Source organism: Hemicordylus capensis, chromosome 1 (genome assembly GCF_027244095.1).
Source record: "Hemicordylus capensis ecotype Gifberg chromosome 1, rHemCap1.1.pri, whole genome shotgun sequence".
NCBI classification, from domain to species: domain Eukaryota; kingdom Metazoa; phylum Chordata; class Lepidosauria; order Squamata; family Cordylidae; genus Hemicordylus; species Hemicordylus capensis.
Window position 1 is genome coordinate 216,043,119 of NC_069657.1, and position 19,283 is coordinate 216,062,401.

At 44.2% G+C, this 19,283-nt stretch overlaps 1 protein-coding gene across 7 annotated transcripts in view; it reads right to left on the minus strand.

Moving 5' to 3' along the window:
- The window catches only part of DNAH7 (dynein axonemal heavy chain 7), a 249,486-nt gene that overhangs the window by 102,155 nt on the left and 128,048 nt on the right, over positions 1 to 19,283 (minus strand). For all 7 annotated transcript variants that reach the window (XM_053276796.1, XM_053276777.1, XM_053276818.1 and 4 more), the window contains 2 exons: positions 3,484 to 3,639; positions 881 to 1,049 (listed from right to left, as the gene is read on the minus strand). In XM_053276796.1, coding sequence (XP_053132771.1) covers positions 881 to 1,049; positions 3,484 to 3,639 — 325 coding nt within the window. The remainder of the gene's footprint in view (positions 1 to 880; positions 1,050 to 3,483; positions 3,640 to 19,283) is intronic.

Genomic DNA, 19,283 nt, shown 5'->3' on the forward strand with positions numbered 1-19,283 from the left:
TACACGTGGAACTGAATGAGGACTTACATACATTGGCGATGCCTTGCAGCTCGCGACTAACTCAGATGGACACTTATGACTTTCTTATGACTTTCTTGACCTGTATGTATGTATGTATGTATGTAACCTCCCGCCTCGGGAACATGGTCTGTAACATATCTGCATGCTAAACGAACCATGCCAGCACAGCGACTGACTACGCCAGGAACTCCTGCTGACACCCCTGGAGGACCCCCTGGACCTGGAGAAGACCCTCCACCGTCAAGGACCCACACCCAGAGACTGCAATTGGCAGAAGAAGGCTGGCACGGCCCTGCTAGCCACATGCAAGGTGAGGCTGGGATCTGACCCTACCTTGGACTTTTTGAACATTCCTCTCACTGAACTCTTTTAACCAGACTCTACCCAAACCTGTAGGAACTCGCATACAGTGCTGTATTCTCTCTACCATTGCAACCACACATCCATTAGTACGCGGCCGTGTTTTATCAGGAAGTTCTATTCACTATTGCTTTTGGAAACCATATGCTAAACATTCACTAATAAAAGTCAATCTATTTTGCCACTATTAAACATAATCATAAAATATATGTTTTTCACATACAACAATATGGATATATTTCATATATGTATTCCCCTATAGCTATTCATTTGGAACTTGACAGTGTATTAGGGACCTTTTGTAAAAGCTGTAATTAAGAAACTGGCTTCTAGAAATTAGTCCCAGTCCCTTATCAGCATCCTTCTGCACCTGCGCAACAAAGACACTAACACTCCCTGCATACAGAATTGCATTCTTAAAGAATCAAAGGAACCAAGATGAGTATTTATACTTGCATTTACTTATACATTCATTCTCAGAATAAAAAAAGATTCATACCTGGTGGCCCCATTGCACACATGATTTGAATGTCCACAAGTTTAATCATACTGCAGTCTTTCAAGTCATACCAGTTCCAGTGATCTAACCACTGACGAAGTAACTCTACTGGAGGCTGAGCACCATAGACTTCTCTTGCTGGCATATTGACATCATCTACAAATACAACCTGGAACAAAAGTTATTTTTCAGTGAGACACTCATTCTGTATACCCACACACATTTGCAGAAGACACTGCAGAAGACATCAAGAGTAGCAAACTGGGGACGTAGCAGAGCGGCGTCCCTGTACCTAGAGGCTGCTCTTGACTCCAGCAGAGTCATTCTGAGCAACAGAGCATACACATGGGAGAAGGGAGGAGTGATTTTCACTACTCTCCTCTGCCTCCGTAAGTGCTCCCCACCACCACCACCTGTGCATCCTGCTGTCCGGCAACATGTGGCTAGGTTCAGAGCTACCTCTCTGCATAGGGAAGTAGCTCTGCTGTGTTCCCAGATTTCTACTCTAGAAGTCAGCCAGTGCGCCTTTGGGCATGTACAGAATGAGTTTCCCTCAGCAGAAAATCACCACAACCAAGTGTGTGTGTGTGTGTGTGTGTGTGTGTGTACATACACACACACACAGAGAAAGACAACTTACTTCACAATTTTAAGACAGGGAGGAAAAACTTTCAGACCAGAGGGTTTTAGACCCGCCAGTGCTCAATCTGAGCAGAATACACTGAGGCTGTTCTCACGCACAGTCTAACCCAAGCTAAGGGGACCCAGCCTGGGCTAGGTTGCGCACGAGAACAGCCGGGATCAGAACTGATCCTGACAGGGCAGCGCTGGTCTGTGGGAGGAGAGCTGGTCTTGTGGTAGCAAGCATGACTTGTCCCCTTAGCTAAGAAGGGTCCACCCTGGTTGCATCTGAATGGGAGACTTGATGTGTGAGCACTGCAAGATCTTCCCCTCAGGGGATGGAGCTACTCTGGGAAGAGCAGAAGGTTCCAAGTTCTCTCCCTGGCTTTTCCAAGATTGGGCTGAGAGAGATTCCTGCCTGCAACCTTGGAGAAGCCACTGCCAGTCTGTGTAGGCAATACTGAGCTAGATAGACCAATGGTCTGACTCAGTATATGGAAGCTTCCCATGTTCCTACCTAGCCCGGCTTTTTACCCAGGCTAAAAGCAGGGGCGAGCACGCCATTAACCCCAGCTCCAGGATCATGTGTTTGCTCGGGCTGCATTTAGCCCAAGTGGACACAGAGACGGGCACCTAGAGCACTTGTCTCCCGGGGGATCCCATCAATGCACTGTGCTTATGGCGGTGCACAAATCATCTGGAAGCACGGTCTGCAATGCCCAGCAATATTTCTGCTATTGTCTGGGAGGAAGGTGAGTTGGACCAGCCACACCTCCCCTCGGTCATGCGAATGGCCCCACTGAGGTCATTCACACAATCAAAAACTGTGTTCTGCCCAGGTTTGGGAGCTGTGTGTGCTCCCAATTTTCAGTTGTGTGGAAGCAAAACAGGAGGAAAAACCTGGGTTGGAGTGATTGTGTGGAAGCAAGGTAGGAGGAAAGCTTGGGTAGCTTTTCCTCCTACCTTGCTTCCACAAAATCACTTCTACCCAGGTTTCCCTTCTACCTTGCTTCCACACAACCAAAAATTGGGAGCACACAGCGCTCCCAAACCCGGGCAGAACATAGTTTTTGATTGTGTGAATGACCTCCCTACGTTTCAAGCCTTCATTCCACCCCTTCATTTAAAAAATGATCTCTAGATTTTGCCTTTGTTCTGGCCAGTTTCATTCTTACTTTGGCTTGCTAAGCAGTATTACTGTCAAGTAAGCTGCCCACGAACTGAGCTGAGCTTGCTGAACAGAAGCATTTTAAAAGTGCAACTTCCCTGCATGATGAAGTCTTTACAGTTTCCTTTGCAAGTAAGCGGACATAACGGCTGACACATCCTGACTAATGAAGATTTCTACTCTAGCAAGTGCTACATGAGAAGCACCAGTGGTGATGCCAAGTTCCAGATTAATGCAGCATGGACACTCGCGTGGGGTGGGGGGGGGGGAAGGAGTCAATTCTGACGATCTTCTCTTCCCCCAGAAGACCTCAGTGCAAACTGCACAGACAGTGCCTCAGGACTAAATGACTCACAATTTTAAATGCATCCGCATATAAGCCCTATTCAGACATTATTTTTAAACGATGCTATACACAAGTACAAGCATCCCAAAGCACTCTGGAAGTACCTATGCTCTTCACGTTTACAGCAGTGTTTGTCTAAATTAGCAAATGCTGTAACCGTGTTGGTAGCCATTTCTAGAGATCAACAGGTTCGGGCACTCCAGGCTGCCATCTCAGAAACACTATCACAGCTATGGCATTTGCCTCTTCAAATGAATGCCACTATAACTGTGAAGCACATGAGAAAAAGCGTGAGTGACTTGTGTACAGTGTCTTTTAAAAAAATAATATCTGAATGGAGCTTATAGGTTGATGCATTTACATTCTTGAGGCACTTGGGTATTTGTACCCAGATACTAAAATATTGCATGAGGCCTGCTACAAGTGGTGTGGTAAGTCTGTGGTTTTATTTCCTTTTTTAAAAGTTACCATTTTCTTCCCAAGAGGAGGACCGAAGACTCCTTTTCTCCTTTTATCCAGCTTTGACATAATGATGTTCTGAGTCTGAGCTGCTGTAGTCTGTGCTGAGAAGTTAATGAGCAGCGGTTTGTAGATTTCCTTATTTAAGCGGTTTAAGAGAAAATCCTATAAAGTTGTGTGGGTTTTTTTCAAAAAAGGAGAAAAGATTGGGTCACATGAGCATATAAATCTGACAGCTTATAGTTCTCTAGCAAAAGGCACAAACCCCTGGATTTATGAGAGTCATCTAAATGAGGTGGTTTTTCACATCAAGTTTGTGAGCCATTCTGCTTATAAAATGATGAGACGATAACGAATCCACAGTCGTTAACATTCAGAGCTCTTTAATGAGCTTCCTGCAGAAATAAACCAGGATGATTCAAAATTTTAGAGCCCATGTTTTTTAAACAATACAAGGCAATACAATGCAGATGTTTTACAATATCATCACAGGTTCTTTAACTAGTTACAGTATATCACAATAGCAAACAAAGTGTGTGCCTTATTAATTATTTATCCTGTGTAAGGGAAGGGTATTGCTGGTTGTATATAACAGCCACTAGCTATACAGGTCCCAGCTGTATAGAACAGCCACTAGCACAGCGGCTTTCAGCAATCAGTAGGTTTACATTATCAGCTTGCTGCCATGTTGAAGGCTACTAGCCACAACAGCCACATGTGTTAGTCCTCCCCAACCCTCCTCAGCAGCAGCAGAAACTGGTTGCTTACCTGTATGATGATTTGATAGTAATCCATTGTCATTCATAAGCAATGGGTACTGCATCTGCACAGGGACCTCCTCATGGCGCCCGCACCTCAGCCCACGCGCTCGGCGATATCAGCATTTAGGGCGCCATTTTGTCGGTTCCTGGATGACTGCCATGGATAGATGATCATCCTTTGAATGAAGTCATTGGTAAGTTGGGGGTTTTTTAAAGTAGGTAGCCTGCTGCAGTGGAGAGGAATGGGTGGGTCTTATGAATTACAACGGACCACTGCCAGCTCATCGTAACAGGTAAGCAACCTGTTTATCTGGATCATGATCCATTGGCATTCATAAGCAATGGGTGATTAGCAAGTTTCCACTGAGGAGACAGGTGCAGTAGCACAGGAAAGTAGTTATTGTAGCAATAGCAATAGCACTTACATTTATATACCGCTCTATAGCCGAAGCTCTCTAAGCGGTTTACAATGATTTAGCATATTGCCCCCAACATTCTGAGTACTCATTTTACCGACCTCGGAAGGATGGAAGGCTGAGTCAACCTTGAGCCCTTGGTCAGGATCGAACTTGTAACCTTCTGGTTACAGGGTGGCAATTTTACCACTGCGCCACCAGGGGCTCTTATTGTAGCACCCTTTTTAACACACTCCTCCCAAAACTCACCTCTGCAGCAGAGCGAAGATCTATTGTGTAATGTTTAATGAAAGTCTGATGGGAGGACCATGTGGCTGCAGCAGAGGTGTCCTGAATCTTGATACCAGTCAGATGGGCTGATGATGATGCATAAGCTCTTGTAGAGTGGGCCCATATGGTATGCAGTGGTTGCATACCTTGCAGTCTGTAGGTCATGGTATTTAATTTGACTAACCGATGTGGGAGCCTTTGGTGTGAAATTGTCCAGCCTTTGGCTACACCTTTGAAGGCTACAAAGTGCTGATTGATTTTATGGAGGTCTTTTGTTCTTTTAAGGGGAGGCATCTCCACATATCCAGGGAGTGGAGAGATCGTTCTAACGGAGTTGTCAGATTCTGAAAAAAGGTTGAGTTCCTACTCATGAAGTTGCGAAAACAACCTGCTGAAATTGTCTGCAAATATGTTGTCATAGCAGTGGCACTGAGCTGCAGTTGGACCACACTGCCCTGCAGCAGGGGCGAAGAGAGCCAAGAATACAGCCATAAGTTCTAAAAAAATTGATGTGCAATTGGCAGTGGGAGTTCCATGCACTCTGGATCTAGTGTTTGCCATAATGAGTGCCTCAACCTGCAAGGGACACATCGGTGATAACCCACTTTGTGGGGGAAAGAGGTTGAAAGGGGTCACCCTCCAGGAGGTTGTGTTCTATTGTCCACCACTGCAAAGATTGTGGGACAGATTGATGGTCAGAAGCATGTGCTGACTGTCAATATTGGGTTGGAACACTTAAAGGAACCTTGGTTGGATCTTGCACATTCTTAAGTGGGCATGACGCACAGTTGAGTTGCAGGACGCCATCAAGCCCCTTAATCTGTGTATATGCCATGTTCTCTGTGTTGGTTTGTTGCAGAAGCTGGTGATCATTTCTCGAATCAGAAGAAATTGTTCTCTTGGTAAGTGTGCCTTTTTGTATGCATGTCCAGCACCTCTCCAATGTAAGTTATCCGTTTTATTGGTTGCAGGTGAGATTTTTCCCAGTTGATCTGGATGCAGAGATCTTGAAGAAGAGTCAGTACATAGTGGATCTGCAAAAGTAACTCTTCTTTGTTTTGACCTGCCAGGAGCCAGGGGGTACCCTTCCGAAGGGTCACACTTTGTATTGGTACACTGAATTTCCTACAGTGAACCTTAGGCATTTCCTGTGGTTTTCTTAAATCCCAGTGTGGAAATATGCATCTTTGCGGTCCAACATTGCAAACCACTCTTCCTTGAAGAGGAGTGGTAAGATGTCTTGCAACGTTATCATTCAGAATTTGTGTACTTCGATGAAAACATTGAGCCATATGAGATCCATGATCAGCTGAATTCCTCCATCCTGCTTTGGAATCTGAAATAGTGGGAGTAAAATCCACTTTGTCTCTGTGTCCACCGCACTTGTGCAATTGCTTCTTTCGTCAACAGAACTTGCACTTTCTCCAGTAAAGTAAGAGTTGTTGGCGTAAACTTCATGCTCAATAAGACTGGCAAAGTTTTTTTATTCTGTTTTGCAGCCAGTGGTAATAATATGTAACACCCACTGGTCCGGTATTATGTGGTGCCACGCTGGGGCATGGCTTGCCAGTTTGATGATATGGGCAGTAGGCAAGCTGGTAGTATTTGCTTTGGCAGGTTGTGGAGTTCGCAACAGTACCATATCAAAGAGACTGTTTAGAGGAATCCTTGCTGGAACAGGATCTTTGACCTTTTTATTTTGGGCTGAAACCCTTGCACCGGTAGGATTTATACAGCTTCCTGTAGTCTTTATGGTCTTGCTGCTTGTAGGTGGAGCGCAGGCGCCCATAAGGGTCATAACATGATGAGGAATATGATGTTGAAGTAGCAGTGGTGAAATATTTCATTGTGTACTTGGATGTTTTAAGAGTTTCCATGGTACTATCAGTAGATTCACAGAAGAGGTCTTTGCCATCAAAAGGTAGGCATCCAATCCTGTCTCTCATATCTAGTTGTAGATTGTGGACCTCAGCCAAGCATGTCTCTGGATACTGCTGTTGCCATTATGCAGGATTCAGTCTCTTCCAAGTGCTTGAAGGTGCTAGCAGAGGCACTCTAACCCCTAGACCTTGGGGACCTGGTCTGGCCCTCCAAGGTCCGGCCTGGGCCTTATATATATAATTACCGTGGTGGGTAATTATATATATATATATAATTACCGTGGCCGAGGGGTGGCTGCGGGTAGGGAGTGGAGCAGTCCTTCTTCCCTCTCCCCTCGTGGCGGAGGGTGCTGGAATGATGCTGGGCCCATCCATTCAGGCCAGCGTCTTTTCCCAACTGTGAGGCGTGCCTGTGCAGTTGAGATCATTGCAAGCCCGTGACATAACAAGCTTGTCTCTCAACTGTGCATGCACGCCTCGAGGTTGGAAAAAGACACTGTCCCGAATGGACAGGCCCAGCGGTGCTCCTCCCCAAACCAGGGAAGGGGGGGAGAGGGGAAGACTGCTCTGCTCCTCCCCCCACAGCCACCCCATCGGCCGCAGTAATGATAATTTCTTTTAAAGCACAGTGGCTTCGCAGGGCGAGTGCGCTGCGGGCGCAGCCGTTTGGCAATAGGCTCCCCCAAAGGAGGTTTCGGGGGGGCCTCGCACAGGGAGGGCCTCATGGCTCAGCGATCCATGTGCCCAAATTGCCTAGGTGCACCCCTGGGTGCTAAGTTGCTGTCTAGTGATTGCCATGGACTTAGCATAAACTTGTTTGTATTGTGTCTGAAATTCCTCAGGTGACAGAGAAGTTGAATCAGAGAGGTTGTCCCATAGGGAGTGTATTGCAGCACATCATGCAGGCGGCGTATTTAATGATACATATGGATAGACTGGCTGTAGAGCAGACCTTATGGGCTAGAATCCATTTTCCTGCCTTCCTTTTCAGATTGCATAGTGCGTCTGAGTCTGTTTCTAGATGAGGATGCACAGTCTAGGACTAGTGAGTTGGGGACAGAATGTTTCAAGAGGTAGGTGTTCTCCTCCTCCAGGACCTTGCAGAGGCACTTAGATGTCAGTGTAGATGTTTGCATCACTTCCCAGGCTGACTGTGCTGCCTTTGATAGGACGGGAACAATCAGCAGTGCTACTGGTTGTGCTGCATGTGCTGTAGCCATAAGGTTACAGACAGGGCCAAGGAGCAGCAGCCAACGAGGTGTGGTGCAGCTTTGGTGGTCGGAAAGGAACTGACAAAATGGCATTCACCAATATCAATGGACACACTGAGTGTGTGGGCTGAGGCGCAGGTACCGCAAGGAGCTAGCGAATCCATCCATGAGGTCCCTGCACAGGCACAGTACCCATTGCTTATGAATGCCAACAGATCACGATCCAGACCTTGTGGTGCAGTCTGCTCTCACTTCCCAGTCATTCCTCAATCTAGGAGAAGCTTGAATAGGCTAGGGCAGGGGTTTCTAACCTTTGGTCCCCCAATGTTGTTGGACTACAACTCTCATCATCCCCAGTCACAATGGTCAGCCATTGTGGCTGGGGATAATGGGAGTTGTTGTCCAACAACATCAGGGGATCCAAGGTTGTGAACCCCTGTGCTAGGGTATGAAAGGAATCCAGTGGCCTGCACTGCACAGATTTGAAGCGGTCATTTTGGCAACCTACCTCCCAGCCCAGTCAAGAAACATAAATTAAACTGGGCTGAAGGAGTTGAGGGAGTATTTTGTGTCCTTAGCCTTAGCCTTCTCTGTAGTGTTACCCTAACCCACAGCCTTCTCTGTAGTGGAATTCATCACGTTTATGAATCATGGCCATAATGAAACTTCTTCCTTACCTCCTCCAATGTCACAAATCCTTTTAAACTGCCTTTGAAGAAAATAAAGGACGGAACAGGAGTGATTGCCTTTAGTAAAGTGACAAGTTGCACTCCAACAGCTATATGTATGATTGCATTTCACCTGGTTTCTAACACACCATCCCTATATCACAGTAGGAGTTCCACATATCAGGTAAATATACTGCGGTGGTTCATACATAACACCAAACCATAGTTAGGCATTACATTAGAAAGCCTCAGGCTTGCAGTCTGCCACCTCCCCTATTGGCCTACCCTCCAGTATTATCTCCAGTTTTGCATGAAGGCTATTGTCTTCACGCCCTGCTGAAGGGATTCCCAGAAGGATCTGGTTGGCCACTGTGGAAAACAAAATGCTGGAGTTGGATCTCTTGTCTAATCCAGAAAGGCTCTTTTTGCATTTCCCCCTGCAACCCACATTGCATGCCCTGGTTCACTTACTCACTTCTTGGATTCAATGAGGCTTACTCCCAAATAAGTGTGCATAGGATTGCAGCCCTAGTTAGTTACAGAACTATATATATATCCCCACAGTCAAACAAGCAAGTCTTTCTATAACTAGAAGGATTTTACTTAAAACATTCTTCCAGTCATTCATTCTATAATCTCTGTCATTGCACTTTTTGCCCTTTGAAGGAGTTTACTGTGATTTATAGACTGTCTACACTGAAGGTAAACTAGATGTGTACCCACTTGGACCAGTAAGAGGCATATTATTACCGGAGTGTCTCTTCCCCCTCAAAAAAGCTCTGTGGGGGAGAGTGATGCTTCTTACAACCATGGTGTGCAGACAGGGGGAGGATAGTCCTTTCCTGTTACAGTGGTCCCTCTACTTACGAAATTAATCCGTTCCGAATGCACACTTGTAAGTCGAAAAATTTGTAAGTCGAAAAGCGGTTTCCCATAGGAATGCATTGGGAACGGATTAATGCGTTCCGGAGACTAGAAAAAAGATCCAGACCCCCAGTAAGGCTTGCAAACTGCACAGGAACATTTCTTTTCAAGAATAAACAGGCAGTAAACAGGCAGGCAAGTCAAGGAAACCGCATGTAAAATTCGTAAGTCGAGGAAACCCCATCTAAAAATTTGTAAGTCGAGGAAACCCCATCTAAAAATTTGTAAGTTGAAAAAACCGCATCTAAAACCGGATCTAAAACTGCCGTTTGTAACTCGAAAAATACTTATGTCGAGTAGTTTGTAAGTCGAGGGACCACTGTATGTGATTTTTCTGCTGAAGATAATTCTCCAAAGCTGCTATATGCCCCTCAAAAGGCCTTGATCATGTCTATATATTGTAACCTTATTGCAATAAAGGGGAAAGGAAAAAATATGCCCCCCAAAAGGCTGAGTTAGATCTTCCTGTGCTGGATGGCATTACACTCCCCCAGAAGGAACAGGTATGCCATTTGGGAGTGCTCTTGGATCCAGGCCTCACCATGGTATCTCAGGTGGAGGCTATGGCCAGGAGCGCTTTCTAGCAGCTTCGGCTGATTCAACAGCTGCGTCCATTCCTTGAAAAATACAATCTCAAAAAAAGTGGTGCATCAGCTAGTAACCTCCAGCCTCGACTACTGCAATGCATTCTACGTGGAGCTGCCTTTGTACGTAGTTTAGAAACTTCAGTTAGTTCAAAATGCAGCAGCCAGATTGGTCTCTTGGGTAACCTGGAGTGACCATATTATGCCTGTCTTAAAACAGCTACGCTGGCTGCCGACATGTTTCCAGTTGAAATACAAGGTGCTGGTTATTACCGTTAAAGCTCTGAACGTCTTGGGCCTGGGCCACCTTAGGGAGTGCCTTATTTGGTATGATCTCCATCACTTGTTGAGGTCAGCTGGACAGGTCGTCTCCAGTTACCACCGGAGCGTCAGGCGGCAACTCGGAACTGGGTCTTTTCTGTAGCTGCTCCTGGGCTGTGGAATGCACTCCTGGCAGATATCCACAGTTTAGGCTCGCTGTCGGCCTTTAAGATAGCCCTAAAAATGTATTTATTTGGCCTGGCCTTCCAAGGCTTGTAAAGTGTTGTTGTTTTCAAATGTATTTTAATTGGTTATAAATGGTTTTACTTGTTTTTGAATTTTTTTTAATATTGTTTTTAGCACTGTGTTTTGAATTGTGTGCTTCTATGCCTTTTTAAAGTTGTTGTACACCGCCCAGAGCCTCTGGATGGGGTGGTTTATAAATGAAATGAAATGAAATAAATAAATAAATAATTCATGGGGGGCAATTTTCAGAGCAACAAGAAAGAGCTAGCCCCCCCTCCCCACCTGCTACAATCCCAGGAAAAATTCTCCTCCCTCCACAGCTTTCATTTTAAAAAGGCACTTCTGGTAATAAGCACACCCTTCACCACCTTAGTCAACACAAGTTTAGTTCGATCTTGAGGCAAATGGTAGGAAATACAGATTCAGAACAAGGAACTACATGGATTGTCAGGCTGGCATTAAATATCACAGCAGAAACAGAACTGCCACTGAAAACAGCAACCCCGAGTCTCATCCTTTCTCCCCAGTGATGATTATACCGTATTTTGTATTTATACTTTATATGGTTTTATTGTTAGATGTCTTGGGTGCATGATACACATAAAGGTGAGATATACCTTACAATAAATTATCTAATAATAAAATTAAATAAATAAGATCTAGCGATACTCAACACAGGATGTGACATTGTCACACTGAGTTTTTGCATCTAGTTCATGGGGTGCCAATTGCAGGAGGTAGGTAGGGGGAAACTCACAACCTTTCACTGTAATGGGGAAAGGGGCGGGGGGACAAGACATGGTCCTGCTCTTTTTGGCAGCGGTCTGATGTCTGTTGTAGCATCTGCTTCAGTCTTCTGTACAGCCTGAGCTTTGCATGTTTTTAATAAGCAGCACAGATTAATATTTAATTTTAACCAAAGATAATTCTCCAACTAAATACACAAGCATTGCTTTGGTGTTTTCTCTGAACCTTAGATCCCATGTGACTAATACTTTATCAGTGTGATAAATCAAAGCCACATTAAAGAGTACTTAAATAAAAGCCAATTATAGCCCTTTATTGAAAAAATAATTTTCCAGTTTAGTTACTTTGTGTTAACCAGAATAATTTTATAAATATCAGAATCAGCAAAACGATTGTAGGAGGGCACTTTCTAGTTTTCACTGAAAAGCAAATCTAATTATGCATAACATTAATGCAAGAATTAATTGCACTAATAAAAATTCATTTACAGTGAAGGAAGGCACAAAGAAAAGTCACTTACAGAAGGATAATAATTACTTAAGGTTTTAAAGGCATCTGATCGAGATTATAACAATCATTTTTCTAGATAAAGAGTCCATAATTTTGTGTCACTTACATGGATAATGGAGTGGAACTGAAAATGAACTCTGCTGAATGGCAAAACAATATTTTAATTGTGGCAATATTTATATTTCTAAAGGTAAGACCAATATTGTGAAGAGATATCTTGCCGTGTTTGAGCAAAGGAATTTTAATTAGCTTCAAAATAAGCACTAAACAGAGCAAGTGTTTTGATTGTTTGCTTAGGGGAGAGTACATTTTCTTTCCAAGCAAACAAGCAGATAATCTATAAACAAGCAATCTGAGTGTCACCACAGGCAGAAGTGTGGCATTCTTGGAAAGGGGCAGGAAGGCACATGGGACCAGCTATGCCTTACTCTAGTCTATGGACCTTCCTAGTGCTTTCTCATTATGCTGCTCTCTGCTCCCCAGCTCAGGAGGTCAGCAGCAAAATCACACCAAGGTACGGTGAAGTGTAGAGGTTCTGTAGTTGGAGAACCCTCAAGAGAGGCTTTTGAAGGGGTTCAGGGTACCACATTCTAGAGAAAAGGGAAGAAAATATTGTTTGTGCAAGAGAAATTATACTCTTTGGATCCAACCACATAATTTATAACAGGTAAAAACTCTAACAGATAAATTACCATTTGGCCCAAGCTGGCTTATGATATTTTACGCCCCAAGTGACTGCCCCATATGATGTAAGAGGTGTGCCTCAGAATTCCTTGCAATTGCACAGAATATATTGTGGCACACTGCATCATGGGTGCCCTTAAAAATATTACCACCACAAGAAACTGCTTGGGTGGCTTATGTAGCTGGGCCAGCCCTACACTGAACAAAATGAAGGTACTGGACTCTTTGGCCAACCCAAATGTACACTACTGATATCACTCAAGCTCCTGTTACTATAAAAAGATCCCTAAAACATCATCTCCAGACAGAATCTGCTGATTTCATCCACACTGATGTAGCTCCTGAGTTGAGTGAAATTGTGAACTCTCATAGTCCTTTAGAATTATCATTAAAAGGAAGACAATTATGATTTTTCATAATGGAAAAGGTCTGGAATGGAAAGGATAATATAGCACTGAGTACTTCTTGCTACTGTGATTTCTAGGTTTTTTCTCTCCAAAGGGGCACAATTTGTCCCAGAAGCTATTAAACTGTTTCAAGCCAAGTCAATGTCCCAGATGCTCTTTGGAGTTCATTTGGGTCCATATTCAAACTTTACCCCCGTGGAGGTTGTCCAAACTAAATTTCTAAGAACGGTTCTTCAAATGCCTAAAGGTGTATCCAACTCAGCCTCCCAAGTTCTGAAGGATCAGACCCACTCTAAGTGGTTACCCAAGTTAATGGGAAAACTCCAGATGGTTGGACCTCTTAATTGCTGTGGGGTTTGATCAAGCCAACAGAACGATAAAACAATGTCTTCTGGATATTGAATCACAAGAAGAGAGACGCAAGCTCCCTAACTGTGTTAAGAATTGGTGGGTCACCTCAATCTTAGCTCTGGCAAGCTATCTTTATAATCTGACATGTCCAACCCATCGAAGAGCCTTCACCTTAGCTCATTATAATGTTTTTCCATCAGCTTGGTTGGAGGAGAGATATAAAAAAGACACCCTATCACCTGCGCAAGTTAGTTAGTTGTTTATTTACAATCTTAGATCAAACATCAATATACACAGAATATACACAGTAAAAAGAAAATAATGGAGACAAAGTCTAAAATGTCATCAAATATATAAAATCAGGAATCTTTGACAGTAACCGATTGCTGTGCTCTAGCTTCTCTTAGTTTGGTCAATGTGTAACAAAATTTAGCAACCGCCAGGGATATTGTTGGGTCCCTGTCTTCTAATAAGCATATAAGAATTGTCTCCACTGAGTGGCTTTGGAGATCTTTCAGATACTGAGATAAAAATAAATCTCTTTCATCTGTATAAAGTGGGCAGTGTAACAGTAAATGCGTCAGTGTTTCGGGAGCAGCTCCGCAAAGGCATAGTCTCTCCTCATAGGGTTTTCTCTCAAATTTCCCTACTAGCATCGCTGAGGGTAAAGCATTCAAGCGAGCTCTTGTAAACGCCCAGCGCAGCTTTGGTGAATAGATTGTATAGATATAAGAGGCTGTGACCCAGTCTTTCTTAGTGCTTAGGAATTGTAGCGGCCTATTTACGGAGGCCCTTTCCTCCTGGAAATTTATGTCCCTAAGCCTTTGTTTGACTAGGGATCTTGCTGTTGACTCGCCCTGTTCTAACAATTGTACTGGGCAGAAGCCCATCTTCCGGAGTCTTTCCTCAACCATCATACACAAACGGGGTTGTGGGGTAGCGGCTAGGAGATGAGGTATAAGTCCTGCCGGGTGAAGATAAGTCTTAATCCAATACAGGATTATGAGCAGCCAGGCCCTGGTCTCCAATTTCCATAGCCCAATCTCCAGCCGTATTAAGGAGTTCGGGACACATTTTGGTACCCCCAATAGTGATCTCAGAAAGCCCGATTGTACTTTTTCTAAAGCTTGTAAGTCTTTTGGTGGTCTAACCTGAATCCCATATAGCAGCTGAGGTATCACTTTAGCCTGAAAGGCTTTATTAGCTGCCGGAATATAGCCACCACCTTGTGCCCAGAAAAATTTCCTGATTGCCATGGAAGATCGAGTGGCATTCAATTTAGCGGCACTGGTGTGCGTAGAGGTACCACCATTAAACTGGAACACCACCCCCAGGTATCTGTAAGACTTCACCTGCTCCACTCTGGCACCAGCTATGGACCATCTAAAAACCCGTTGCTTCTTTGCAAATCTCACGATTTTAGTTTTGGTGTAGTTAATTTCCAGAAATTCCTCATTGCAGAACAAACTCAAGCATTCTAACGCTCTTTTTAGACCAACTCTGGTCTGTGACAATAAGGCTGTGTCATCTGCATACATCAGGATAGGTAAACACCTGTCCCCTATCTTTGGCGCGTGAGTTTCAACTTGCCGTAGACGGGTGATTAGACCATTTACATAGAAATTGAAAAGAGCTGGGGCTAGTATGCATCCCTGCCGGACCCCCCTTTCTACAGGGATCTCTCTGGATAATTGGCCATTGTGGTCACATTTTACTCTCAGACTCGTGTTCTCGTAGAGTTTATATATTAGAGATAGCAATCTCTTGTCGATAGAAGAGTTTGCAAATTTCTCCCACAGAGCATCCCTGGATATTGAGTCAAAGGCACTCTTAAAGTCTATAAAGGCGACATATAACGGCGCCTTTCTGCCCTCAACGTATTTCTCTATTAAACTCTGGAGGACCAAACAGTGATCCATCACAGATCTTCCTTTTCTAAACCCCGCTTGTTCTTGTTCTAGGATGTTTTCTTTCTCCATCCAGTCCAACAATTTTGAGTTTAGATGTTTAGCATATAGCTTACCAATTACGCTTAATAGACTTATGGGTCTATAATTCGACGGGTCATCAGACGGGCCTTTTTTATGAATTGGAACGACAATTGCCTGTCCCCAGCCATTGGGCATATTTGTTGTTCGGTCTATATGAGTGAATATGGAGGCTAAGAGCGGAGCCCACCAGCTAACATTGGCCCTTAAGAAATCGGGGGGAATGTAGTCTTTACCTGGAGATTTGCCTCTCTTTAGCTGTCCAATCAGATTCTCCACTTCTTCAGTGGTAACTGGAGGCCATACAGGCAATTCCTCCGGGGGGATGCTGGGCCGAGATGGAAAGGTTAAGTGTGCTTGTGGGGCAGCATAGATTTTGGTGAAATGATTTACCCATCTTTCCTCTGGCACTGGAATTTGTCTAGGGAACGAATTAACCCCGGATACTAAGCGCCAAAAACTGGCTTCATCCTTTTTATTAAGGGCCGTTATAAGTTCTGACCATTGTCTTTCTTTCAGGGCCTCCTTTTTGGCTTTAATCAGAGACTTGTAACTTCCCTTATATTGTTTGAATTTCGTGTCTAGAGATAAAGTATTATTTATTTTGCGGTCAGCCGAGAGTTGTAACAGTACTTTTTTCGCCTTTTTACAGTCCTGGTCAAACCAGGGTTTGTTATAAGATATGTGTGAGGCGTCCCTGACCCTGGCTTGAGTGCCTCTGACCAGAAAAGGGATAAGTAGGGAAATCAAGGCTTCGTAATTGACAATCACTTCAGTCTGAGACACCAACGCCCCTTCGGGGGCAGGTTCTTCACACCGTTTAATGCAAACTAGGGTTATTTTTTTATGCTCCTCCATCCCCACTTCTGAATAACACCAGCTCGTGAGTCTAGCCTCCAACTCTGGGGACCACTTAATTCTCTGGGCCAAAACAGGGGGTTTCGTCTCTGGGTCATCCCTGCGGTTGAGTGAGGGTTCTATGACCCCCTCATTGGTTAGCCGGCAAGTGACCCTCAGAGGGAAATGGTCACTCTCTGGTCTTGGGATAACCTTCAGCTCTATTATTTTGTCTATCAGCGCTCTAGATACCATGACATAATCTATTATCGAGCGTTTTGTACTGAGAAAAAAGGTAAATTGGCCAGGGCAGTCTCCATTGACAGCTCCATTAAGAATATGGAGATCTAGTTTGTTAGCCAGCTGTATCAGCAGCCTGCCAGTAAAGTTACTGCCCTGGTCTAGCAGGATACGCGTTGATGCAAGAGGTGAATCTTCTGGTGTCAAGTGGGGCATATCCCCAATACCTGAGTCTTCAAGCGCATTGATTCTGGCATTACAGTCGCCCCCTATCATTATTGCTGCCCTCGGATAGTCCATCATCAACTGCATGAGGTATCTTTCCAAGTCACCCCAGTGGGACTTACTATGTATTCTGAGACGTGAAATAGGCATATACAGATTGACAATAATAATTTGTGTTTCATGTGTGCGAAGCAGGACTGCCATTGCGATATTAGAGCAACAAGGAAGAGCCAAGGTTTCTGCTCTTAGCCCATAGGAGATACCTATTGCAAGCCCCCCCATGTTTCTGCCTCCTTTGGTGCTCCGGGAAGCAGGAGCCAAAAAAACTTTATAATTGGGAACATCAAAGTTGTCAGTCCTCCAGGTCTCTTGTAGGAGGAACACCTCGTGTTTAGCAATAAAGGCAAATAGCTCGGGGTCCTGATCCTTTTGTAGCCAACCGCCGACATTCCATGAAAGTAATTTTATGGTTTGGTTTGCATGGCTAGCCTGTGAATGTCACTTTTCCCCCTGATCAGTCAGGTTCATCACCATAGGTGAATAAGATGGACTGATCTGAGTTCTATTTTCCGTCTCTGCAATCTCTGCTGCCAATGACTTGGGGGGGACTTCATTGCGGTGAGCAATTAATGCCTCAAACAGGGGTTTTGAGTCTATTTCCAGTTCCACTGGAGTTCTCTCCTCCGCACAAAGGGCATCATTTTGTATACATGTCTCTATTCGAGATGAGTGTGCCGGAGAATCATCGGTTGATACATCAATCCAGGAATCCTAAGGGAGTGAAGTGTTTGATAAGTGGAGGCTGAGGGAATAAGGAGGCTTCTGAGTCGGGTTCTCATCCAGCTGTAGATCCAATGCAAGTGTATTACTGTGTTGTACCAGAGCAAGATCTTCCTCTATTGGGGCTACACCTGTCTTACTCTCCTTGTCAGCACTGGGATTATCAACTTTGTTGGTTACTTGGGGCTTTATTTTGAACGGAGCTGTTGGTTCCACCCTTGTGTGGGAAAACTGTAGGCAGTCATTAGTGTTCTTTGGACTTACTCGGTTCACCATGGTGTCTGCCACGCGTTGAATCCTGGGAGAGCCAGGAGGGATTTCTGAAGTATTCGCTTCCAGCCCCCAATCTTTCTTGATTCCTCTATATGCTGCAAGTATGTCCTTTATATTACCTGCATGTCTAAGTGAGACAGGGCTTTGCTTTTTGTTACTTTTCTTTATCTTTCTCCAGCTCTCAGGCAGTAAGCCTGGGCCTTCTGCCAAACTCCTTTTGGCCAGGAGCCCAGCCCTTGCTGTATGGTCTACGGAATGTCCAAGGTCAGAATTTGCAGCAACAGGTGCTGATTTGACCTTAACCCCTTGTATGCCAGGGAATAGAGGGACAGGCTCTGAGTCAGCGAAGACTCTAATTGGGAAAATCCCACAGGCATTTAACTGTCTGGACCTGTACATAAGTTTTGTTGGAACTCCAGGTGTATTAAACTTGATCATTATCCTTTTGTAAAAACTACAGCAAGGGAGCCAATACACAGAGTTCACCTCAGCAGATGAGAGAGGGACATTGAGAAGTGTTCTCAGGGCTGCCAGAACCCCCTGCCTATCCTGCCATAAAAATCTTCTTGGGCTCCCCCAATCAATACAGAGCACAATGTTTTTAGATTGTAGCACCCTGGGATTTTTCGTTTCCAAACGGGGTCCAGCATTTCGAATTTGCTGGTTAGCTAAAGGCAGTTCCTCCTTCTGGTTCAAATTACTTTGGACTAGAGTAGTTCTGTCTCTCCTTTTATAGTCCTCTAATATCTTCCCCATTGACTCCTCTAATAACCCTAGCTTATATTCAATATTTTGCAGAGAGCCCAAAAGGGAAATAAGTGTTTCCATTGTAATAAAAGTGTGATTTGCAAATAGCTTACAAAATTCTCTTTGCTCAGAGTCTGCTGGATGTTCTGGCTCAACGGAGTCCGGCATCAGTAGCGGCTCCCCTTGACATTCTTCCAGCGAATCGTCCTTCTGTTTTTGTAAAGTTTCCAGAGGATCAAAGTTGTTTTTTATTGGAAAGGACTTTGTAACCATTTCCAGGTACTTTGTTGTCATAAAACTGTCCATTTTCTGTTGTTTTTTTCCTTTCTGTTGTTTATCTGCTTGGTCCGGTGAAGAACGAGGTCGTTTCTTATTCTTGTTTTTGCTTCCCATCTTGTTAGTTATACCGCAGCCACAGATAGAAGAAAAATGCAGCTTGTAACGGCCCGGGAGAGAAAAAGCAAAAATCTCAAGAATCCAGCGTTAGCACAGCAATATAATTACAGCCAACTGTCAGCTAACGGGGAGGGTTCATCAAATAATCTAAAACCTCTTAATTAAAGCCATTAAAAGTGGCGATAAAAACTTAAAATCAGAGAGCGATTCTAAAAGGCAGCTGCCTCCGCCGCCATCTTAACTCAGCCTCCCACCTGCGCAAGTGTTCCTGTGGATCAGATGAAGTTGATAGTTTGGCTCATATTTTACTTCATTGTAAATTTTACAGTCCACATAGCAAAAAGATTTTACCTCTTGTGTTTTATTTTGTTTTATTTATTTATTTTAATTAGATTTGTATATT